The sequence below is a fragment of the Eimeria maxima genome, genomic scaffold, assembly GCF_000499605.1.
Source record: "Eimeria maxima Weybridge genomic scaffold, Emw_scaff56, whole genome shotgun sequence".
Lineage (NCBI taxonomy): Eukaryota > Apicomplexa > Conoidasida > Eucoccidiorida > Eimeriidae > Eimeria > Eimeria maxima.
Genome location: NW_013566600.1, coordinates 28,199 through 52,589, shown reverse-complemented (window position 1 = coordinate 52,589; position 24,391 = coordinate 28,199). Strand labels below are relative to the sequence as shown.

At 50.3% G+C, this 24,391-nt stretch overlaps 5 protein-coding genes across 5 annotated transcripts; 3 read left to right on the top strand and 2 right to left on the bottom strand.

Moving 5' to 3' along the window:
- Nucleotides 1-3,591: 3,591 nt before the first annotated feature.
- Nucleotides 3,592-5,494, top strand: EMWEY_00008780 (longevity-assurance (LAG1) domain-containing protein, putative; the record flags this gene model as incomplete). Its single annotated transcript, XM_013482251.1, has 6 exons — nucleotides 3,592-3,777; nucleotides 3,923-4,026; nucleotides 4,179-4,348; nucleotides 4,634-4,871; nucleotides 4,981-5,199; nucleotides 5,356-5,494. 6 exons carry the CDS (start codon nucleotides 3,592-3,594, stop codon nucleotides 5,492-5,494), a joined length of 1,056 nt encoding a protein of 351 aa, XP_013337705.1.
- A 1,829-nt stretch (nucleotides 5,495-7,323) lies between these two features.
- EMWEY_00008770 (hypothetical protein, conserved) lies at nucleotides 7,324-8,574 on the bottom strand (the record flags this gene model as incomplete). The annotated part of the gene is made up of 1 exon (XM_013482250.1): nucleotides 7,324-8,574. The coding sequence occupies one exon, from the start codon at nucleotides 8,572-8,574 to the stop codon at nucleotides 7,324-7,326; it is 1,251 nt and encodes a 416-aa protein (XP_013337704.1).
- Nucleotides 8,575-12,760: 4,186 nt separating this feature from the next.
- On the top strand, nucleotides 12,761-15,816 carry EMWEY_00008760 (Casein kinase one (CK1) TgCK1b, putative; the record flags this gene model as incomplete). Its single annotated transcript, XM_013482249.1, has 12 exons — nucleotides 12,761-12,881; nucleotides 13,101-13,360; nucleotides 13,515-13,616; nucleotides 13,790-13,982; nucleotides 14,109-14,222; nucleotides 14,384-14,496; nucleotides 14,629-14,694; nucleotides 14,907-14,979; nucleotides 15,083-15,176; nucleotides 15,334-15,411; nucleotides 15,628-15,664; nucleotides 15,787-15,816. 12 exons carry the CDS (start codon nucleotides 12,761-12,763, stop codon nucleotides 15,814-15,816), a joined length of 1,281 nt encoding a protein of 426 aa, XP_013337703.1.
- A 1,125-nt stretch (nucleotides 15,817-16,941) lies between these two features.
- Nucleotides 16,942-18,870, bottom strand: EMWEY_00008750 (Spm1 (Nucleoporin) protein, related; the record flags this gene model as incomplete). Its single annotated transcript, XM_013482248.1, has 1 exon — nucleotides 16,942-18,870. One exon carries the CDS (start codon nucleotides 18,868-18,870, stop codon nucleotides 16,942-16,944), a length of 1,929 nt encoding a protein of 642 aa, XP_013337702.1.
- A 3,430-nt stretch (nucleotides 18,871-22,300) lies between these two features.
- On the top strand, nucleotides 22,301-23,759 carry EMWEY_00008740 (hypothetical protein, conserved; the record flags this gene model as incomplete). Its single annotated transcript, XM_013482247.1, has 5 exons — nucleotides 22,301-22,303; nucleotides 22,443-22,625; nucleotides 22,727-22,951; nucleotides 23,135-23,370; nucleotides 23,711-23,759. The coding sequence occupies 5 exons, from the start codon at nucleotides 22,301-22,303 to the stop codon at nucleotides 23,757-23,759; spliced, it is 696 nt and encodes a 231-aa protein (XP_013337701.1).
- Nucleotides 23,760-24,391: the final 632 nt, after the last annotated feature.

The window sequence follows — 24,391 nt, the reverse complement described above, 5'->3', positions numbered from 1 at the left end:
TTGACGGCTTCTACTGGGGACAAACTTACTCCACACGCTGTTTAGCATTGCTGCTTCAGGAAAGGAAGTTCACGCTTCGTACAACCAGCTACAGATGGGGTTTCGAACATCCCAGCAAACTCCAGCCCCTTATCCAATGCCTACTAGCCAATATAAACTAGCAGTATGACATCAGCGTGAGGGGTCACTTCTTACCCCTGTGATTGCCTGGCAAGCATTACACCGTGATACTTCGGCACGGCTCCCACGGACGGCAAGGGGCGTCCAGATACGTTGAGGCCAAAAATATCAACTTAAATGCACTTGCATTGTCTTTGTGATGTTGAAATCCGCATTTGTCAACGAAAAGCCTTCGCAAAGCAACCCCGTCCGACGTTCGCAAGCAAGTGGGCCCTGGTTAAATAACAGGAGGTTCATTAAATGTGACAATATTATCCTACACAATTAACAAGTGAGATAGTACCATCAAATTTAGTGGAAAATTAGATTGTGTTCAATTCTCGTTTGGTCCGTGCCATTTGTTCCACTTGGCTACTTCGTGGAACGTGCGGAGCGGAAGCAGTCTACTTCGCCGGGCACAACAGGCTCTGCACAAAACTGTTGGGTCTGCATGCATCTGGGTGATTTATAAGCCATTGGAGGGAAAATAGTCAGAGAAATGACATTGACTGTCACGTGAAAGTCAAAGGAGGGTGGTGGTTGACCAGTGGTGACCCCACACGGAAGTCTATGCACTCAGCACCAGTTTCGCCAGCCTGGCAGGGAATCTGCTCATATCTGCTATCTGACCTTCTGAGGGCCTTCCTTCCGCCAGGTTTTTGTCGCCACACTTCCCTGGGGCTCCTAATACTGTTGAATGCGAACCTAGTGCAAGAAAAGTGTGAGCTGTCCTCTGTAAAGTTTAAGGAGATTGGATTTTTCTCGGCAAGCAGAGCGTAACGGCGGGCAAAACAGAACACTTGCGACTTACAACCCCCAATACTACGCATGTTTCTCTAGATGTCATAATCGCCCCGTCGTACTGACGTAAGGCCTTAGTTTCTGCAGCTACAGATACCAAATGACGTAGTTCGGGCAGTGCCCGCCCGGTCCGCATTCGGGGGTCCCCAAAAGGTACTGATGCCTGCTGAGGAGTGGAGCCCTGCTCAACTGGCATACCGATTCAGGCTAGGTATTCGAAGACTCTTCATTCGTCCGCAGGACTCCATAACCCCGTGGGAACCTCCTAGACGCTAGGGCGGTCGCATCCCTATCTAGAGTGCGGTACTTCAACTAAACAAAGGCCGTGCTTCGGGACACAGAGAGCACTGTGGGTAAAGGATGGAGGTGCAGTTTATCATACCACTGACCAGAGCAATCCGACTGGGGGAGAAGAGCCCACCTGAGCTCCAGTGCAAGCCGCTACTCTACTCTGAGCTGGAAGCGGTGTGGTGGTACGCAAGAACGCGAAGTAGGAGGCCTCACTAATGAGCACGCTGACGGTTGCATAGTTGACGATATTCGCAACGACACGGAAAGGAACAGCGGTGGTTAGGTCAAGAGCCTGCTTAACTGGGTATGGGGGAGATTGGGTAAAGAGGCTAGCCGTGTGCAGAAAATCTATGCGATATTCCAACTATGTATATCGATGAAAATGAGACTCCAGCTGAAGCAGGGACTATCGAAACACACAGATTTCATGGAACTAGAATTCAGAAGCTCCCACTAAAATTGACATCGCTTCTCACCAATTGTTAACGCGTACTACAGCAGACAGCTATGCTCTACAACGGGCTCACGTCTTCAATTGTTTCCATGGAGCCGAAGTGCCGAGTGACCATACAGTCATTCTTCGCGTCATCATAAAAACACTGTGGCTGTGCCGAAGTAATGCTTGAAACAGATCTGCTAACCGAAAGGTAATCTGCATACTGTGTAGCTTGCATGTTTCCATTCTTCCAACATACACGCGGCCGCTCATGTACAGCAGCGACCAGGCCAGTGGCATTAGGCATCACCTTGCCCTAATCACGAATGTAGAAGACCCCTAAAGTTAGCACAGGCCCTTGTAGACCCCGACAAAGTGGTGAGTATGTCTAGTCTCGGTAACCCACACTGCTGTTGGGACACAGCCGGCCTGGGACTGGATGAGGGAAATGTTGCCTTAGACAAGTTGGACCACACGCTGCAACATAATCCCGATACAGGATACACTCTGGAGGTCTGTTACGACTAGTACTGCAGAATGTAAGCAACCCACCAAACTTTCATTTCATGTGTTTACACAGCTGTCGTTGCATTTGTCATCACAAAGAATGCTTTCATGCGATTGCACATGAGAGAGCCAGAAAAATTAAGTTCAATCCGCACGAAAAATGGAAAAGCAAGACCTGGCTGGACCTAACGAGCTCCAAATCACTGCAAGCACAGAGAAGTTGGGTACGGGATGACCAGTAACTCGGGTTAGACAACAAAGTTGAGCAGGGAAGAAGGTTGCATGACGCTAAACGGAAGAACTGTACGCTTAAAAATACTAAAGACAAGCGGTATGCGCAAGACTAAAAAATCGTACAGGAAATCGGATTCGCGGGAGTCGCGCACCACGCGCAGGGTACCGAATAGGACACCGGGAGGCAAGCCTCTCCATATTGTGTCGACCTCAAAAATAAAATCCAAAACTTCAAAAAGGCAAACAAAACATCATTTTTCCTGGACCCGCAGAGGTAGCCCTAGAAAACATCCAGCTGCAGGGTTGTCCGTTCTGGGAGGGGAGGGAGCACGGCGGGCTACGCTTGGGCAAATGATCCGTAACAGCGATATTAGTCGGAGGTCAGACCTGCATATAAACGCGTGAACTCTTCAGAAACTGAAGCATCCGCAAGACGTACAACAACGGAACATGGCGGGCCGAGATGTGTGCGCGTATTCATCAGACAACCGCGAGAGACACGTATCGCCGGAATACAGTATGTTAAGAAGCTTCCAGACCATTTAAAGAAACTAAAAATAATTCCAACCTAAACGGAGCAGCAAGAAGTCTGCGAGCATTTGCTAACTCGGATGTTCTGTGGTCGTTCAACGGCTGCCCCAGTTGGTGGGGGCTGACTGAGCATGCGCTGCGGCTGAATCCCTGCAGATCCAGCTTCCCTCTTCCTGACAACTGTCCTGGATACCCCTTTTAGTGTACACTTGGGCTCTTTGCCTCTCTGGGCGTGTACGTGCTCGTTGATTGTGTGACTGTGGCCCGAATGCCCAGGGGCCATTTCGTGGAGTACTGGAGGGGCCCGTAGATTTTCTGATGTTTGGATTAAGTGCACTTCTTCAGTATTGTAATACTTATATGCTCTGTGTGTGTCTTTTTAACTAGACGGACTTGACGCGTTCATCTGAACCTACACGAACTTGTGTATTCACTAGGAGCTTCATGCGTTTGCATACCATTCTTCGGCTGGGCTTCAAGGTGGAACACCGCTAGGGCAGCTGTTCTAAAAGGCAGCGTGCAGCGGGTTGGGACGCCGGAGGTATTCGCTAAATATCCGTTGTGTCCACGTGCTCCAGCGCACATTTGTGGGAATAAGCTGAAGAACCTCAAGTTGCACATGCAACGCTAAAATGGTTCGGTTGGACCGTGTTTTCGGCATTCTCCTGGGTGTCATTGCCGGCTGGTCGGCACTGCACTACCCTAAGGTGGCTGGAAGTATTCGTCATCGTCTTGGTGTCCCAGGCGGAGGCTATCCGGACCCGAGTGACTTACGGATTTATGGCTCCGCAGCAGCGGCGCTCTACCTTATCCTCCAGGTGAGTTCCTTTGCTGCAACCTAGCCATTCGATGCTTACATCCAGTTGCCACACGCAGTATCTGATAGACGTCAAACATTGTATTCCGTTCGAGAACGAGGGGATGAGAGCACACTGCAAGGCTTTCTGTTATCATGTGTTTCAGGGCTTCTGCACATGGATTCTAAAACCGCTGGCGGATCGCCTGCTTCCGCGCGAGTCCGGTTTCACTGCTGTCGTTTTGATGCGTGTGCTTTTCATGGCTTTGAAGTATACAGTGCATGGCACCCCATGTGTACAGCACGCCAGTGTATTGGTAGTCTTACTCTGTTCCCTTTTCCTTTGGTGCCTGCATCCTAGGAATAGACATTTTAGGCGTAACAACGTCAGCTTTTACTTTTTGTGGCTTTTTTTTCGTGCAGCCGGTGGAGCGAGCAGGTGCGACAACTTCTGTGCTCGCATTTCGGGGCAATGACTTGGAAAATGTTGTACTTTTTGATGACAACAGCCTTGTGCCTCCTTTTTTTTCGCAATGAGCCGTGGTGGCCACAACAACTCGGCGGCGAGGGTGCGGAAGAAGAATTGTGGAAGGGTGAGCCGTACTGCGCTTTCGTTGTTTACGTTTGTTCATACATCGGAAGGCGTGCTAAGTACAGAATTGTACCCGTTTAAGACTTGATCGGTACTCATATTTGGGGTATGCGTACACTAGATTGATTTGACACAACATCCTATCTGACGGAGCATTCCAAGCTAAACCCAACACTGCCCAGAGCGCATTTAAAACAGTGCAGATTGTTCAGGGCTGTGCGCATACGCAGGACACTCGAAGCAGCAGTACAACGCGCTTTTGAGCGTGTGGTTGTTTGTTTTGCAGGATACCCGATGCAACAGAACAGCATGTATTGCCATCTGTACTTCTACGTTGCATTCGGCCACCACTTAGCGACACTGATTTACATTTTGAAGTCACCATGTCTTCCCGATTTCTTTGACCAGCTGCTTCCTTGTGTTGCAGCTCTTTGTCTCATCTACTTCTCCTACATGAGCAACTTCTTGAGGGTTGGCGTGGTCATCTTATTTTGCCACGATATCTGTGACATTTTCACATTCGGGTGTGTTCTTGGTAGGAAGATTTCTTGGTTGCCTCTTACTATCATAGGCGCCTTAGTTGTTTACTATGTTGTTGTCTTCTGGTGGATCCAATGCGGTGTATCTGCTCAGGTGCAAGGCGTTTGTAGACACGCCGTATCACAAAGTTACTGTTGGACTTTTTTTGTTGCTAACGAGCTGTTGGTTTTACTTCCGGCTGTACACCTTCCCATCGGCCGCCCTTTTCCCCATATTTAAGGCAATAAAGACCCGTCCGGACCATTCTGAGACCGAGGGCAGTAGCTACTTTATTTTCATTCTCCTTACTCTGAGCCTCATGAACATATATTGGTATGCAACTAGAGCATCACAGCACCGTAAATAAAGAGAGGGGAATAGTAAACAGGCTAACGGATTCAAGTTGCACGTTGATAAAGCTGACTGCACATGATTTTGGCACATGCAGATATCACGTACCTGCTTACCTGTGTGGGCATGCTTCTGCAGGTTTGTGCTGATGGTGAAGATGTTTGTTCACTTCATCCTCAGCGGTCAAATGAGAGACCTGCATTCAAGAGTTCCAGATGTGGATTCCGCAGGACAGCAAATGGCTCATCGTGATGTCAAACAGTCGAAAGTGGAGTGACTGGGGAGCATGCGGGTATCTGTTTTCTTATGCATTTCTTTGTGGCCTGCCACCCTTCGACATCCGCATGCTAGCAGCATGCATCGCCATTTGGTTACTTTGTCCTTCCCTGAGTCAATGAATTCCTTGCCTTTTGTGCCCAAGGGGCCAGACATGGGTTCTTTTCTGCCGTTTGCGGCTTTCCATATATGGCTTCGTGTGGCGAGAAGGCTTCCGGCCTCCACTGGCAATTGGGACTCTCACGGTATTCTCCCGTGGTAGAAATCAAGTGCTAGAGCCTGGGGAGGAGGGTCTCCGGCACGAACAGAAGCACGGAAGAGAAGGGCACCGTTGAAGATGTCTCTTTGATAGCAAAGGGTGGCGGCTTTTTACTGTTTGCCCGTTGGGGGCAGCTGTTTAATTATCAGACCGAGTCTGTCGGTCTTCCTTGGCAGACAGCACCCCAGAGTTAATGGGGAATGGCATAAATGACGACGGCTTTGCAGTAGCCCAGCCCAACAGGCTCGTAGGTGTGTGGTGTACGCAACGCTAAGTCTGTTGCTCACTGTCCTTCCACCCTGCGGGACCCGTCAAAAGCATTTCGTTAGACGTGGGTAAAGGGTTACGTTCAGCAAAATGTGATACCCGCTTTTGTCCTTAGGCTGTGCGGGGTGCCTTTTTCGCAATCGGACTAATATTCCAACACACACCTTGCTGTTTCACGTTACTCCATTACGTTAATACATTGTTCGATTAATACATTGTTCTTTTTATCGGTGTGAGTGCGCTTGCTTTTTGCTGCCCAGTATTGTTAGCTCCCCAATGTATGTGTTCAGGGGCACTAGCGTAGGGGACCATGTGACTGACGTTCTGCTTCCGCCTGTGCAGCTACTAGAAACTGCCGGTTGCAGGGTGTGGCAGTTCCACGTAAGTAAAATATACAAATGTGATATCTATCGAATCTGGAAGTACTGGCACACCAGCAGTGATTCGGCTGCATAAAGGCATCTGCAACGAAATCTGGCCTTTGGTTTATGCTGGCAATGAGATGTGGGAACAACTTATTAGCGTGGAGCACGCGTTGGCATCATACCTAAGCCGCTAAAGTACTGGGTGGAGAAAAAACTGTCTTCTAGCTGCGTAGCGCAGAAGGCGCTGCAGCAGAAACCTGGAGGTCTCCCCTATCACCTGTATGGGCATTTAATCAAAGTGTTGAAAAAGCACTGGCTTGACCCTCGCCTTTACGCTGTTTGCTCCTTCCAACAACTCTCCCATAAATGGAAGCAATTACCTTGGGCGTAACAGGTGCACCCTTCGAAACGATCATTGTCCCTTAGCAGGCTGACAAAAACCTCATTTGGGGCAAGCTGATAGGCTAACAATAGAACCCAGTTTAAAGCTAAGGTCACAACAGCGAACAAGTTAGCAGGCATCGGATGCACAAGACTGTACAGTTCCCAGCCTGGCATGACTGGATCCACTCACGCTACAAGACAGTGGAGTTGACAACGAAAAGCGTCCTGTAGCTTTGCAATCATGACAAGTAATACAGTGGCTTCGCCAAAGTAAATCTTCCCTTGGCTGTAAACTAGCATTTCCCAGTATGGTAAAGACTTCGGAAACAAAGGCTCCTCACGCCTGCTGCGCGTCCTTCATGGCGGTGTACCACTTCTTGTACAAGAAATCCAAACTGTTTTGACGCACCAAATATCCGAGCCATAACGGTTTTACGTTGACACAAAGGAGCATCGTTTTGCAAATTTTACAGTAAATATGCCAAAGGAAAACGCCCTGCGCCTGTATGATCGTTTTTTCCGGACGAGGTGAGAGTATTTTAAAATATGCTGCTGTTAACGCCTTCCCGTTCTCCCATGTCGTCTCTTTCCCTTGGCTTTGCTTGCCTTCTTCTTCCTGTTTTTCCGCATCGATTTCGCATCTCCAGTTCGCCTGCCAGGATTCTCTTGGGCCGGTGACTCCCCTTCTGGCTGCTCGGCTAGCCTAACTCCCACAGACTCACCATCAGCCACGATACTGTCTACGACGGCAAGCACCTTCTCATCCGCGTCAACAGTTTGCCCTGGCTTCGCTTCGCCTTGAGTCCTCCTATTCCTGTTCCGAGGGGATTTCCTTTTCTTCGTACTAGAGTTTGTTTTGGCTTCCTTCCCAACATCCAATGCTTCTTGGATGCCATCATCGTCGGGCTTAGCAGGTTCAGCTGATGCTGTATTTGGTTCCACTCCCTTCTCCACTGTCTGCTGAATGGAGGAGCACTTTATATCCTCTTTCTGGTCCCCCTGTATTCTGTTATTTACACCTGTCCCGTCTTTATGGCTATCGGGGGTTCCTGGGTCAGCAATGGTCGAGGTGGTTGCTTGGTTGCATTCATTATTTGCCTCCGTACCCAATCCCATCGTCTGTACACTTGAAGGTGAATGGATTTCCTTCTTTTGATCCTTCATGGCATTTTTGTCTCCAAGAACATCCTTTTGTTCGCTTTCTCTCTCTTGACATCCGGGAGTAGGAGGGGTAGAAACGACTGTTCGACGGTCTTCTTCTCCACCGCTCGTGGAAGCTGGGCACACGATGGAAACAGGCGAGGATGTTACTCTACTCTCGTTCCCTGTTGTTGTTTCTTGAGACGTGTTGCGACTTTCTTCATGGCATTTTGGCTTTACCTCCAAAACTGGAATGCTTGCCTCAAGGCAACTCCTGTCCTGAGACAGCAACTGAACATCTGATGTTCTTTCTTTCTCGCTTGCAGACGCCGATATGGGAAGTTCCTGATTCCCATCTCCTGCTGTTTGCTTCGTCGCACTCCCTACGATGTTTGCTGTTGCGTCGTTCAGTGGTTCATCAGCAACGAGCTTTGCTACAGCCGGTTGCACATGAGACTTCAGCCCAGGGGCAAATTGAGGATCTGCACAAGGCAAGGTGTCCTGCACCTTCTCCAAGGGTTCCTGAGAAGGTGATTTCCCGGAACACTTTGCGTCTAACGGCTGACTGCAAGGCTCGGCGCCCACAGCCTGCCGCTTGTCTGGCTGGGTAACACTTCCAGAGCCCTTCCAGCACAAGCAAGGAACCAAAGTTTTGAATTTCCCCATGGTCGTTCGAGCTCGATTAAACTTGATGAGCCCTGTTGGTGCTGCCTTTCCTGCCTAGTGCAGAGCGATCGTCAGAGGCCACGGGGGATCCGCGGTACCTAGGGGTTTGTTCCGCGAAGACGCAGCACCTAATGCCTTAGCTAGAATGGAATTTGATAGAGTAATGCCAATTCGAGAATGGGGAAGGCCTTAACAACTCCGCCTTGTTGCTTGAAACGGTGGTGGTGAGGGCGGCCCCACAGTGCGACTGAAGATACCAAGCTACTTCCCTGTATTGACGCAGAGGGTACAATTCTTTGTTCGCAAAAACAGAGATATAAATATGGGTATTGCCAACACCCGAAGTGAAGAGACAACCTCCTGTTGCAGCAATGCTCTGCTCAGGAGGGACTGCCGCCCGTGGGACCTCGGGGGGCAAGAGGCGCGAGCGGAGTAGCAAGCCCTTTCCTGACCCTTGTTCTGTGGATGCTAAGTAAAAATACACCTAAGTGCATACATAGAATAATTTTCTATAGGGATGAGGGCTTGCTTGCTGAAAATGGGATGGTGCTTGTGGCCCAGTCGAACTGTCAGGGCCAAACAGACGAGTGGGTGGGCTTGGCTGCTGGCAAGTTGTTAGTCCCATGCTGGATCCTGCGGGCAATAAACTTTACATGTAAGCCAACCACCAATATCCCAATAGGCTTTGCTTTCTTTGCAATGATAAACATTGCACAATGAGCGCTTCATCATCTTATTCGGAAGATATCATGAGTTTCGAATGGATTACCCGGTCTCCGAGCGCAGTGCATTTCGTTACGCTAGCTGCAAGGTTGGATTTCATCGGGTGCGAAGGGGTCGAATGTATCGGCCATTAAGGCAAGAAGAAAACTTAGGAAGGACCCTGCCTGGGTTATTGTTCCTTTCTTACTTGTTGAAGCGATTCCGGCCTGTAACATGGGTCGTTGCGTAGCATTGCCTGTCCAATGTTAGTAAGTTTGCCTGTAGAGGGGACATAAGCGCTTAGTCGGCCTTAGCAACCGACAGGCGCTTAAGGAGGAGTCTTCAACGGTTGTCTACAGTGTTAACGCTTGCAGCACAGGAGGCGTGCTGTTGCTTGCATGTGGGGCTGTCTTGCACCTTGCGATGTAGCAAGGTGCACTGCAGCTAATGGAAAGCCGAATTCTCTACCACAGATCATGGGACTTGAAACACTGCTCTCATGAAGCCTGGCAACTGGGGCGATAGGCTAAATGCTTTCTGGGAACCCACAACTATTTGGCTCGCATGATTTTCGCTCCATTGCAGCCCACGCTAGTCCTTGGATAAGATAGAGGGCTCCGTTATCACAGAGACGCGCAGGCCTTCACCACTCGGGAGCCTGGGAATTGGAAGGGAGGTCAGCTACCCGGTGAACGCTTGCTCCCAATATTTGGACTCGGTTGCACCTCGCAACAGCTTCGAACAAATTTGAGGGATCATTAGAGTTACCTTCGGCATGCGGCCCTAACACATAGAACCTACACCCTGTCAACAAGGAATGGTGGAGACGGCTGTGCCAGCTGCTGAAAAGAAGGCTACGGACAGGCCTGATTTCCCAAAACAACAAGTTCCCCTTTACAGTACTCTGAAGTAAAGGGCCAGTGAACGTTCCGCTCCCCTCCCAGTCTGGTTGAGACAGCACGACCTCCAAGTTTGTGCCTCAAAACACAGAACTAAAGACAGTTAACAACATAATGCTTGGATGTTATCTACAGACAGCACATATCCTATGCACTCCAGGACCCCGCAGGCAACGGGAAATTGTCCAGGGCCGTCCTCACTACAGAAAGAGCATTGTTTCTTCTGCTGAAAATCTACAAGCCCTCAACCTATAGCGTATTCCCTCCTAGGGGACTCACTTTGTCGGAACATCTTGCCGCACCCATTAAGTAACTCGCTGCTAAAGCAGGAGTACTTTGCACAGTCTGCAAAGTCCTCAATAATACACAGATTTGTTCCGAACGTTAAAACCGAATTTCAGAATTGTTTCTGAACAGACACTGCAGCTCCTCATTTGGACGCCTGGCGGGTCCAGCAGTGCTGGCCTTTCTGCCAACAGCTTGCCAACCTGTTGTTTCCGGCAGGAACAGCAGTTACTTCGCTGCTCCAGAGTAACAACAACTTCATTGCAGTTAATAGATTCCTACGTCTTATCTAAGGATACAGTCGTTTGCTGCAATGGAGCCAAAAAGCTTTCACCTGGGAATTCCCTAGAAGCAGCTGACCAGCCTCCCCAGCCGTTAATTGTCCTGAGCGCAGCGGCCCAAGCCCCTCGAGCTGGGGCAGCGGAATCAGGCTGCCATTAGTTACAAAGCACCTTGTTGCAACTCAAGGTGCAAGACAGCCCCACATGCAAGCATAAGCAATAATGTGTTGCGTGCACTAACACTGTAGCCAACTGTTGAAGACTGCTGCTTGCGTGCCGGCTGGCTACTCAGGTCGTGTAAAGGTTCATGCGCCACGTCGGGCAGATTTGAAAACGGCGGGAATACTAGAGGACATTTCTCCCTTGCGTCAGACCACCCAAAAGGTAGAGAGCGTGTGCACACACTAGAGTGGTGTCTCAGTTCAGGCTGCATATCGAGGAACTAACAAGTGTAACAGGCGGCAGCTTTAGCTTTGTGTATTCCTGAAAGGAAACCACCACATGCCGCGCTGCAGCCATATGATATCCTGGAAGCCAGAGGTGTTGTATGGGCCGGCCACAGAGAACGTGTGAAGTGGATCTACTTGTAAGCATCGGCTTCAGCTAAACAGCAAACCTTTAAAGAGATGAGTTCCTAAAAACATCCCATACTGCTTTAGAGGTACCACCTTGCTATGCATGCTGAGCAGCTGCTGGCAGCCAGCAGCATGTGGCCGCGGTGCTGATGTGCAGGCGGCGCTTCTCGCGGCGCGAGCCGCGAGCCGGCCGCTTGAACATTCAGGGGCTTTGCTGTGCCTTTAGGTTGGAGGCCTTTCGCACAAATCCCCATTATCAAACTATAATTGCTGACTAGTTTTGATTGCCGCGACGGCGGCCAAGTCCCGCCATTCGCCAGCGGATCTTCGGGTTGGCCGGGGATTCGTTGACCCGGCAGAAGCATGCCACCTGTAGGCCTCTGCGTCGCTCAGTGACTCCATCCGTTTAATCAATTTCTTGTCACATCATAGTAGTTGTTTGTGTACGAGGGCACCTCCATCTCTCAGCGTCCTGCTGGTGAAGCCCTAGGCTCGCCTTCCCCTCTGGAGGCTCCCGGGGCTTTCAAGAGCTGGCGCATACACCTTTGCCGCACGTTTCCTCTTTGTTGTTCTCGCAGAACATCGCATCAACCGCCGCAGAGTCTGGGGGTGCGATCGCCACCTTTTCCTTGTGGCCCTCTTGCAGGAACACTAAGAATGGCTGTTCCGCACTGTTTCATAGAGGGCACCAAGCAACAGCGTGGCTTCGGAGCCTTCGTGGCTCGTAGCATTCCCAAGTCATTGTGATACCAAATTGCGTACTGCTTTTTCTCGTGCAAGAAGCGCGGGCGGGGAAGGCCGCGGCAGTGGCGGGGCTGTGCGGTCCTAGTGGTGCTTGGCACAACTCGCACGCGCCACCCACAGCCGCGGCAGAGCTCTTGGGGATTGTCTCGGTCGCTTACTAGCATCGTATCAACTTCTTGTTCTTGCAGTTAACAGGGTGCGGGCTGGTGACCCCAGGGACTCTTGCAGGCAGGCATATTAAGGGTCCGCGGTGAAGACGGGTTCCCGTTTATATACCTTCAGCGTGCTAGTACAGCAGAAATTGTGGCCAGGCCAGTTGATCAAGACGGCATTCTCGTGGGTGCTCTGGACGGAGCTACAGTTGGTGTGCACTTCTAGGCCCTGAGGAGAGTCACTGTGTCTTGTCAAGGCACATGGGCTGAGAAGACCGCTTTTGAGCCCGTCTGCGCATTCAAGTGCATTTTGGCAAGGCGTAGCTGCTTCCTCAGCAGGCGGGACTTATTGAGGAAAGTGTCTTTGTGTCTTTATAAATCAGAAGTGGTCGTGTCCCTTTAAGTCCGGTAGCGCTTGTGCTCCACACAGTTCTTCTTCAACACCAGTCGAGGGAGTGGAGGCCGCGCGTGCGGCTCCCGATAGACAGCCACTTCTGGCGTAAGTGCTGATATGCTGCATAGGAGCCACCAATGAATAGCACGCCACTATGGCGCACCATGCAGAAAGTTCCAAATCAAATCAAAACCCCCTTAGAGATGCCAGGATTGGGGGCATCTGGCGGCTGGGCCGTAAGATTGGCTCGGGGTCTTTTGGAGACATCTACAAAGGTAGGCGTTTAGTGTTACGCTGCACACCTAATTTTGTGGTGGTTACGTGTATCTGGCACTACAGTGCATCCCTGTGGAAGCGACGCAAATGCAGGTCCAGCGACGAGCAGACGGCCTCACTGCAGCGAGGCAAATCTGCACTCACTGTACTGTATATCGGCCAGCCAGGCGACATGTGTGGATTGCAAGACCTGTGGATTTTGGCTGCTTTTGCTCTAGGTGTAAATGTACAGACAGGAGAGGAGGTGGCGATGAAGGTAGAGAGTGCCAAAGCAAAACATCCCCAACTCATTTATGAGTCCAAGCTTATAAAGCATCTACAAGGGGCCCCTGGCATAGCACAGATCTACTACTGTGATGCGGAGGCTGATTTCAACATCATGGTAATGGAACTGTTGGGCCCTAGCCTGGAGGATCTATTCAACCTCTGCAGCCGGCAGTTCACGCTGCGGACAATTCTCATGATCGCTGATCAAGTTGTGAGTACTGACATGCCTGTTCAAGAGGCCAGTGCTGCTCTGCTAAACGTGGAACCAATCTGTTCTCTCTCTCTTTCACTTGACTTTTGGATTTTTCTTTGATTTGGTGTTGCGATAATTGACGACGAGTTTAGACCGTGGGTGGTCTGCGCAGCTCGACCGCGTTGAGTATTTACACAGCAAGAATTTCATCCACCGCGACATCAAGCCGGATAACTTTCTTATCGGCAGAGTAAACGGGCCTCACCAGAGTGTGGTGAGATCCCTTCTACCCCGGAAATATGCCACATAAATAGTATATGCATTTATTTTCTATACTTCAGGCTGAACACTGCTGGCTAAACTGTGGGCGCAAAATTACGACACTTTGCACTTGGAGGTTGCTGGTGGAGTTTCTGTCACCTGTGTCTCCCGGCATTTTCTGTTCAGATATACATGATAGATTACGGGCTTGCAAAAAAGTACCGTGACCCAAAGACACACCAGCACATCCCATATCGGGAGAACAAGAACTTAACGGGTACAGCCCGTTATGCCTCCATTAGTGCTCACCTCGGCTCTGAGCAAAGCCGGCGGGATGATTTAGAGGCGGTGGGCTACGTCCTCATGTATTTCTGCAGGGGTGAGTATACACATGTAACAGTTGTTTTTTCACAAACTGGTGGGCGCCGGTTGCATGCAGTGTTGGAGACTCTGTCCGCTGTGTTTGAGTAATGGAATCGTGCGTGTTGGTGAGTTTGTGGAGCAGCGGGGGCGCTACCTTGGCAAGGCATTAAGGCGAACACTAAGCAGGAGAAATACCACAAGATCATGGAGAAGAAGATGTCTACTCCTGTGGAGGTCCTCTGCAAAGGATTCCCCGGTGTGTGCACTTGACCAGCTGACTTTTGTGTATTAGGTGTCTTTCTTTACAGTAAGCGCAGTTGGATACATCAGGGGCTGCTGCAACATTGGCTTTCACATACATGCTGTGTGAAGTCACCCTTCACGGAAGATCGCGCTGTGGCTGTGCTACTTTTTTAGCGGAATTTGCCACATATCTTAACTATTGCCGGCAGCTCCGCTTCGAAGATCGGCCGGATTATGCGTATCTCCGTGGGCTTTTTAAAGATCTCTACATTAAAGAGGGATTTGATGTAAGCCGCCATTCCATGTCCAACTTTCACCTATCTGTTCAGTCTTTCCGCTTTCCTGCCGACAGCAGGTATCCCTCTGCAGGCACTCTCCGAGGCACTCGGGTTCTCAAAAAGTGTGCGACGTGTCTTCAGCAGCAGGATGCTGCATTCGACTGGACGCCAAAGCTAAATGCTCGCAATTCAAACCTTGGTCACTCAGTGAGTACAATCTGTGTTTAATAACCCTTCACTGTTCTTTTGGGTGCATTCTAGAATGAGGTCTATGTGTGTGAAGGCAAATGTTTTAGTTCCGTGGCACGCCCGATTTAGCGGATGGGAGAACCGTTTTAGATGGATTTTTGCCAGGAGACCTGTATGATGCCGAAGTTGTACCTCCCACGCAAATGAATGATTTTTACATTGTACTGCAGGGAGATCGTTTGCATGGCCACTGCAGTCAAGAACAACGGCATCGCTCTAGAAGGGAACAAGATAGGCTTGCTCGTGAGACCTTATACGAGCGCATTCCGGTTTCTCATTTAGGGTGTTTGAGGTATTTGGCGGTTCCATTGCGGTTATTGCGTGTCTTGGTGGCGTTGTGGTTCAGCGGGGCGCAGCCGAGATGCCAGCAAAGACTATTTCCCTGGGAAAAGTGGCAATTTATTCAACCATTCGATGGCAACGAACCCAGGAGGACCCTCGTACGTTGATACTTCGTTAATGCCGCTCTTCACAATGTTTGGTATCGTATCTGTAAACGTGCTCATTGTTGACGTGTCGCTCTAAAAGCTTGCGCATGGATGCAGTGTTCGTCATATTTGTAGAATGGCTTGCTGTCTGCTGCCCCAAAAAATTCAGAGTAATGGCTCCAGAGCGCGGGGCGGGTGAGGGCGTTGTGCAGAATGCACAGGAGGCGCAGCAGGAGAAAGACGAGACGTAAGAGGCTATGCTATAGTTAGCTTCGGTTAAGTACCGTTCCCTGTCGATTAATGTTCTCCATGGTGTTTGCAGACGTGCCCGTTCTAGTGTCTGGTAGTATCGGGCACTTCTTGTTTAAGGAGGTTCGTGTTTCTGGCATTGGATTGAGCGTCCCCTCCTCTCTGGTTTGACGATCTCCGTCATGCCGCTGTGGTATGGGTGTTGTTTTTGCAGGACAAAACAGCGCAGCCATTTGTCTTGCTTGCCTTTTGTAAGATATTCTCACGCCTGAGTTTTCTTGACTCCCGAGTTTGTGACAGCTTGTGTAGACTACTGCAAAGTTGCAAGAGTTCCATATGGGCTTCAGCTGGTTTGCTTTGTTTGTGTTCTTAGTTTTGTGTCAAATCTCCCACGAAGACTTAAGCAGAGGACATCGCCTCTCCGCATGATGAAGCAGCGATCTGAATTTGGCGTACAGCACGCGTCGTTGGTGGAACGGATGAGCAGTTGATCCGTGTGTAAGCTCCGTCGTTGGACCCGCCGCGTGTTCATTGTGTCATCCGAGGGAAGACGAAGCACGGAGACGCGTTGCGAATGATGGGATCCACAGGCAGTTAGAACTTTTGGAGCGGTACTAGAGGCATGTCCAGGCGGCCATGTTGCTGGTTTTCACAGATAATGCATTGTGGGGCCGAGTGCAGCAGGCTTCTGCCGTGGACAATAGTGCACCACCGCAGGCGGACGCCATCACAGAGCCGTGCTAAGTAGCTAAACAGGTAGAGTGCTTTTGGCAGTTTGGACTCCCGGCGCTGAAGAGGCCAGTGGATCCAGAGGCGTTGGCCGGCGCTCGAGTTGTGGACGTGGCGGACGCGGCAGATGACCGTGGTGCAGGATCGGGGCTACTGTTGCCTCCAGCTTAGTCCACGGATTCTGCTCCTTTCGAGGGGCACTGGCTGCGGTACTTGACAGCTGCTGCTTCGACCTGCCTACTTCCCACGAGGTGCTTGGTAGTAATATAAGGGCCATGGTGCAGCAGTTAAGCGACTCATGGGTCATCCAAGGTACTCGAGGCTCACGCTCCCCGGTCCTTACAGTGTAATGTTGCCCCTAACACTGCAGTGTTAGAAGCAACGGCAAGGCAGTGTAGGGACGTTTCTCAGTTTTGTGCCATGCGCACGGCGAAAGCTGTTCGGCGCCTTGATCTACGTGCTTCAGGGACTAAGAAGACAGTACCTACAGACACTACAGAATATTTTGGTTCTTGCTCTACACGTCTACTGCTGGGCGTACCAGTCTTCTACCCGTGCACAATAGCGAACACTAGCGGAGATCGACAACGATTCATGCTCCTGGATAACTGTACTGAGGATTTTCCCCGAGCAAAGATGTACTAGCAGCAGGTCTTGTCTGCTCTTTTGGGGGGGGTGGGGGGTGGGGGGTAGCTTATACGACACGAATGGTGGTTGATCCAGTTCTGCGTGCGTCTTTGCACCGGTCCACGCTGCACTCAGCGAGATTAACCACTTGCTGTTTCTGTCATGCCCAACCCTACGCAACAAATCTCTGGAGGCTTTTTAAGCACTGCTCCAGCTTTGCACACTGTTGAGTGGCGGATTCGAGTGCGGCTTGATGCACCGCGAGCACTTGTGAAATGGCAGCTACGGGGTCCGGCTGTGTCCTCCGAGCTGCTTGGGCGATAGCATCACTTAGCTCGTCCATCTGTGCGTCAATATCTAGCACACGCTCTGACATACTCTGCTCGACGGTGGAACAGATGCTCCGCTGTTCTTGGGGGGAGAGCTTCGCTAGGAGGCTGCCTTCTATCGATGCCAATAGGTTTGAGATGTCATTCTGCTGCTGCTCAATCATGTCGATGGTTTCACCAACGAACAACTGCCGGCGATGCACTCGCTGCTGCTCTTCGCGAATTGTGGCTAGGGCTCGTGATTGTGTTATAAGAGACGCTTCTACGGCAGCCACCTCTTGGGCAAGCTCATCAAACTCCCCCACTTTCCTTTGTAGCCTCTTCTCCCAATTTGTCAAAAGATCGTCCATCCTTTCATGCTGCATTGTTTCTAATGCAACTTCTTCTGGGGGCACCACGGGTGTGCTTCGTACGGGTGGTCCCGTCGCCGGTGATGTGTTCGACTCAACACTGCTCCCTGACTTAGCCCCGAAGAGGGAACCGACTGCTGGGGCAGCATTCGGGGCAGCAGAGTTGCTGCTAGCCCCGGTCAAACTCAGGCTCTGTCCACCGGTCGTGCCGGTTGTACTCTGCTCGGTGGCCGACGATGATGGTGCAGGAGCCTCTTCGCTTCCTTTCTGCCCACTATTTGCTTCTGACGAAACTTTTGCAGGCCCCGAAGACAAGCCACCAGTACTGCCGCTGCTTCCAGATGCAGCAAAGCCAAAAAGAGAGGGTTTCCCTGCTGTGTTTGCCTGTCCGCCTGTCTGTGAATGCTGGGGCGCTGCCGAGGCGCCAGAGGGGGTTCCGAACAAGCCGCTGCCCTTCCCATCACTCCCTCCACTAGCAACCCCGACGGCAGCGACGGCAGAAGCGGCATTTGCAAAGAGACTACCACCACTGGCTGTTTTTGTTGCATCCCCTAAGCTCCCGAAAAGGCCAGTTCCCTTCGAAGCATCACCTGTCCCACTGCCGGCGACGGGCCCAGCGGGAAGTGTTCCTGTGCCAGTCAAAGCCGTACCTGCCGAGCTCTTTCCGCCAGAGGAACCTCCCGCAGGCTGACTTGTCTCAGGTGCTGCCGCTGAAGAAGAGCCAAACAGTCCTCCTGATGATGAGTCTGGTTTGCCACTCGTGGTTGCAGCGGTGCTGCTACTACCAAAGAGGCCTCCTTTTGGAGCTTCCCCTGTGCTTCCTGTAGTCGAGAGTCCACCAAACAGTCCCGCCGGCTTTCCTAGCTCGTTTGGCTTGTTGCTTGCAGTAGCGCCGCCGAATAACCCCGATTTTGTGGCGTTCGACAGCCCGGAGGCTGCGCCTGCACTTACCCCGAAGAGGCTCCCTTGTGGAGCATTCTGTGTGTTTCCAGAGAGGGCGGTAGTGTTACCAAATAGGAACCCCGTGGCGCCACTTGCTACACTGCCCCCTGATCCTACGCCGGATGTGGCATTACTCCCGAGAAGACCTCCCGATGACGTGGAAGGCATGCCTGTACCACTGCTGAATAGACCCCCTGATGAGGGTGCTGAACTTGATGAACTCGACCCAAATAAGCTACCATCTTTTGGCGCTGTCGCCGAAGCTGTGCCGCCCGTAGCTGGGCCAGCAGCTGCTGCAGCTGTCGGAGCGCCAAATAGAGACCCAGGTGCGGCATTGCCGAATATGCTAGAAGTCGTAGAAGCACCAGGAGCCTGTCCAGTGGATCCAAAGAGGGTACCGGAGGTAGCAGGAGAACTCGTTGTTTGGGCAGTACTGCCTGACATGTTCCCAAAGAGGCTTGAGCCTGCGCCGCCTAGCATCGTCTCCGACAAACTTCACTCTGTCCAAAAGGCAAAAGGTTCAGGAGCTTGTACATTTAGCTTTTTAAATCAAACGGGCATGCTTCCCGATATAGTATCTCGCTGAAAGAAACTACGGGTCCTTCAATCTTGGTAATCGAGGGTCTACGGGAGCTGGTGTAGTGCACAGGCACTACAATGGTTCGCCCTGCGGACCCTCTAGCGGTCTATTTCACGAAAGGAAACGATGTAACATATTATTAGTGATAATTTAGAGCATTCACGCACTACGGAAAGCTGGCTACCTGCTCCATCAGTCCATCGCGGCCGTGGGGCTGCTGAGGCACTGACCCACCTTCACGCGTCAGGGCCGGAGGGAACTGTTTTGGTTTTCCTTTCCGAATACGATCTTCACCTGAAGTGTTCGAATTTGTTTGTAAACCCAGTTAGGGTTATTTAAGAACTAAGAACCGGGCTTCCATACTTAACAGCTTGGGTACACCATTTGGCTTGGCCAGAGAGACTATATAAGCGCAGCCGAGCGCGAGCTGTGTAATACATTTGGGGGCTGACCTGGGAATTTAAACCTGGGGTATTTCGTATCCCATGCTGAGCCCGCGTCTTCGGACGTCACTGAGCCCATTTGTCACAGTAGCTAAGATGCCAGACACACGCACACACATGCGTCAACGATACAGGGAGCAGACAGGTCTCTGAGGTAGAGACAACACCCAGATAGCGCATGCAAAGCGAAATAGGTGCTGGAAGGAAAGAAACACATTTTCACTCGATCGAACGAAGCACCCAAGCGGAGTTCCGAAGCCGTCAACTTTTCGTTTCGCGGACCTTATTTACGAATCTGCCTCCATGGTTAATGGCGTATTTGTGTTCATCAGTTCCCCGAACTCCTCACACGCATTCTCTACATGGATGCCTTCACCCTCATAGATATGCGCTTGCTGGAGGGATGGGAAGTTTTCCGTGGACCTGAAGGTTGCGGGGTCAAATTCAGTAGTTTTGATGCAACTAAACGGTGACCATCAGTTCACTAATGCTGGCTGCAAACGAAGGTGAAAACGCTTGCGCACACCTTTGGACAAGTACATCGTTAGACGGAAATCCCTCTCCACTGGTTGGCCACAACTGCACGTCGACCTTGTTTTTCTAGGCGGAGCACTTCAGAAACTTAGGGATCATGGAATATGCTATACGGAAGGCACCTTCGGAGATACCGGTCTGGGTGATTTTTCAACAACAGAAGCAGCATTTTAATGAGGTAGTAATGGAACTCTGATCACGAATCCACCTGTAATAGCTAGTGTTGACTTCCCATTGCCGAACAGCTACCCGTTAGGAATGCCTATGGGGAGCAGAATACAAAAGAAGTTATCCAACTCATACAATGCATATAATGCATTTTGTCCACAGATGCGCCCCATGGTGACCTACAATATCTTCCGTGCACCGTCTGTGGTTTAGTCGACGACTGGCACAAGAGCGGGATATTCCCCAACACATTTGCACAAGTGTCCGCTGCAAGCAATTGCACCCGCGTCAACTGCAGCAGCACAATATATTCAGAATTCAAAGAGGCTACGATTGGAGATTAGAGCTTTGCAGCTCCCGTGTGTACTAACACCAGGGTAAAGGAGTGGTGTGTCTAGTAATTGAATCTGAATTGGAAGTTCCCGTAGATACAGCCATCATAGCAACATACACAGTGGACAGCAATTGTCAGCCTTGTTTATCACTTCGAAAGCCAGATGCATGAAGGGATTTTGCCTCTGAATGCCATGCATTTGGCTCGATGCATTGACACGCACTGTGCCCGAATACCAGGTGCTGCTTCCTACCGGTGGAGTTCCTGGAAGTTTTTAATCAGTTGCAATACTTCTTTGCTGCATTTACGTGCACAGGAATCCACGTTAAAACGCTAGACCACAACGGAGAAGAATGAATGCCTAAAGCTTCTCTCCCCACCACCATACGCGCTCACTCAGAAACGCTAGCAACTGCAGGCGCATGTCCATTGCATGTTTTACATCATGAAGGGTCCGTAGGCACTAGTTATGCACTTCAGACCTCCAACATGGGTAAGCACGCTACATGCTACAACTCAGTGTCCAGCTGGTAGAAGTGCGCAGCACCCAGGACCACCAGGCAGCAGGTTGGCGCAAGCCAGCGTGAATGGAGGTATTCTTCAGCACGAGAAAGGCACTTTGGGTCTGAATCAGTGCTTTTGAGTTATTAGAGACACAGAGTAAGTGTGAGAAGGCTAAGTTAAGGTCTTAGTCCACTGTTTCTTCTGCATTCGCCCGTCCTGAAATATTGTCCACTACCATCCAGGTTACTGTAACTGTACACTCATGCATTCGACTGTATTATGTGCTCATATACTATATTTTGGGCTCACTGGATGCTGCACTTTCTTGTAGATTCCGTTCCGCGAAACCGAGAACGACGCCGCGGTGGAAACGGCAAACTCTGGTGTCTAGGCCATGGAGGAGCAAAGCTGATTTTAATGGTGGAGTCTAGCTTAGTTGAATTTCTTTGTAAAGAAAGATTTGCCTTTGTCAATTATATAGCATAAATGTATTTAATGATTCCACCGTGGAGCCTCCGTGAGGGACGGTTACGGCACGTCAACTAGAGACTCCGTCGGCCCCGAGCACCTCCTGCACACATGACTGAAGCCTGCATTGCACATTCCTTGGTAGCTGTTTCAGGAGCTATACTTATGCAAATGATGCATCTGTACAGTTGAATTTGATTCCTTCATTGCTCTGGACGCCCAATGAAACGTGAGTTGAATGCATGGAGAGGCTCATTGCTGCCAACACAGCTTGCCTCATGCCCGCCATATTTAGTCATACACTTTGGCGTAGGCCAAGTAACCGTTAATGTGAATTTAATGGCTTGGTCTCATTATGTCGGGCTAAGCCATTTCCGTATGCGCGGTGTGTGCTGACTGGCAGGGGGCTCAATGGTCTCTCACTGGTGCTTGCGAGGCACCTAGCCTTTGGCGCAGGCACCACTGTTCTGCAGACTGCCCGCCAAACGAAAAGTGAAGAAGTTCCCCCCAGTGGGATGGATCCGACTCAAGCACGAGCGCATCAACTGTAGACAACTCAAGCCGTCTCCTCTTCCTATTTCAATTACATTGTCTAATGCCCATGGATCAAAATCCTGGTGGGCAATTCTGGCTCGGCTAAGCACGCAAGTGCTCTCTCATCTATTTTAGTTCTACAGGATCAGGTGCCTTGTTCTCCGTTGGCGCTTTGCTGAAAACCAATGTACACTGCCTCCCCCTACATCTCGATCTTTTGAAGCGGAAGATGACTCGGTCGAAGCACTTTCCAGTGAAGATGCTGCATCGCTTCATTATAGCAGCACTTACACTGGTTATTTACTGCCAAGCCGACTCGACACCAGGTACACCCTGCGGTTTAGCATGGTAACGAGTAAACAGTCCATGCCAGTTTTATTACCTCAGTGTTTTCCCCAGTGTTATGTCAACCCAATAAACACTGAAGCCCCTCTCCTCTCTCAAATAACAGTGCTTGTTTCTGATGTGTCAGCGGCTGCGGTAGCAGCGCCCAACAGATATCGTAGCCTCTCCAGAACTGCTGTACATCTGCACAGATTTCTTGAAGGGGAAGTTTTACCTTAAAGGCGATGGTGCCTGGGTGAGGGTAGACTTTCCAAATTCATTGACAGATCCCCTTGTCTTCTTGGGCTCACCAGATTACGTTGGAGACTACTGGATAGTGCCACAGGTGAGGCCTCGCGCTTAATTGAACTTTGGAGAGCTCATTGCTTCTAAGTTTTTCTTTTTTTTTTATGCAGTGGCCCATGCAGTTGCTGCTTTACTCATCAGGTGGGAGAGGTGGACGTGAATGGATTCACTGCTCGCGTGATGGTGCCGTCATGCGTAACTGCGGACCTCTCTAGGAGTCAGATTGGTGTGCCCTACATCGCATGGTACAAGACTGCTGGAAAGGACTACTTTGCGGATTATGCTAGCCTGAAAACGCTGGCGGCCAGTCCTACTATCCAATACCATACATTCTCCTTTTTCGCCGACGACTGGGAACGTCAAAGCGTATGGAGTTACTGCCCCATCGAATAAGCTAACTAGCAACTGAGTTGACAATCGTGGCAGCTCATGTGTAAACCAGTTTACAACTCTCGTATGCATGGAACCCATAGTCATCTCGTACGGGTTTACAATCATTCAGCCTCCAAGACGTCCTTTATCCTCTGTTGTTTTTGTTTCTGTTTGTAGCTCAATTATGTTGTCCTCGCACAAATACAGAACATGGCAGCAGTTGAAGAACAAGCATCTGAGTTTAATTTGACGCCTTACGTTTCCGCCAAGGCCTCTCTCGCGTCCTTCGGAAACAAGTATTTCATTACGCTATCCGGGTCAATCTCCACTTACTCTCCGACCGTCACCGTGGCAGTCATGGCTCTTGGTGACTTGCTGCTTACCAATGTTGGAGCAATGGACATGGAAGTACGGTCCTTACACACAGTCGATGCAGTTTTATCTAGGGGAAGTCTCCATTGAATCATGGGAGCAATGCAGGACCGCCTAACCGTTATATCACCTTGTGTGATTTGTGTTCCTTGGCCTCAGATTAAATCGTCGTTTTCGTTAATATCTGGGGATGCAATTTCGCACTCACTCGGTTCACCCGTCCTAGCTTTTATCCAACCACTCATGAAAAACGTCTCATACAACTACGCTGTTGAATCCAGCTCAAAAACGACTTTCACTCCTCGAGTTCTAAGCGATTGTCGGTCGGGAATACCAGTGCACACCGCTCCTTCTTCTTGCTTGCTCATTTCATATGGTCAGCCAAGTTTCTTCCCCAGATATTGTCCCCACCAAGTCGGTGGTGAAATAATCATTGTAATTGTACTAGAGAACACGAATACATTGGAAAGCTCGGTGCAGAGATTTAGGATAAATATAATGTTCAATATATAAACCGTGCATGCATGCACATGCATGTGTTGAGGTTACTGGTGAAATGAAACATGTGATTGAGGTGACTTTGCAGCGAGTAAAGCGAATGAAAGCGAAAACATGGGCCCAAACTGCTGGAAAGCACAGTCTACTTCGCCAAGCCTACTGCCGATATGCGAACTCACGTGCACGAATATGTGGTCCCAGAACGAAGAAAAATACCTAATGTGTCCAAATCCCATGGAATGCTTCACCAGTGATTTTTCGACAACGTCCGCGATACAGGAAGCGTGGGGAAACTTATTCGATGATATTTTGGCTCAAGAGTTATCAACAAGTTGTTCCTTTGGTAATTCCTGTAGTGCTTGTAAAAGCTGTGGCGACATATCCTGAGCTGTCACATAAATGCCAGAGTGGAACACGAACGGGAACTCCATCGTTTGAACGCTAAGGTAGTCTGCGCGAGTGCACATGCTGTTGCCACTATCCTTTTCAGATGCAAGGCCTGCTTCTTCGCCAGCCGAACAATACGGTGAGTACATATAGGCTAGCTGCTAACGCTGTATGATT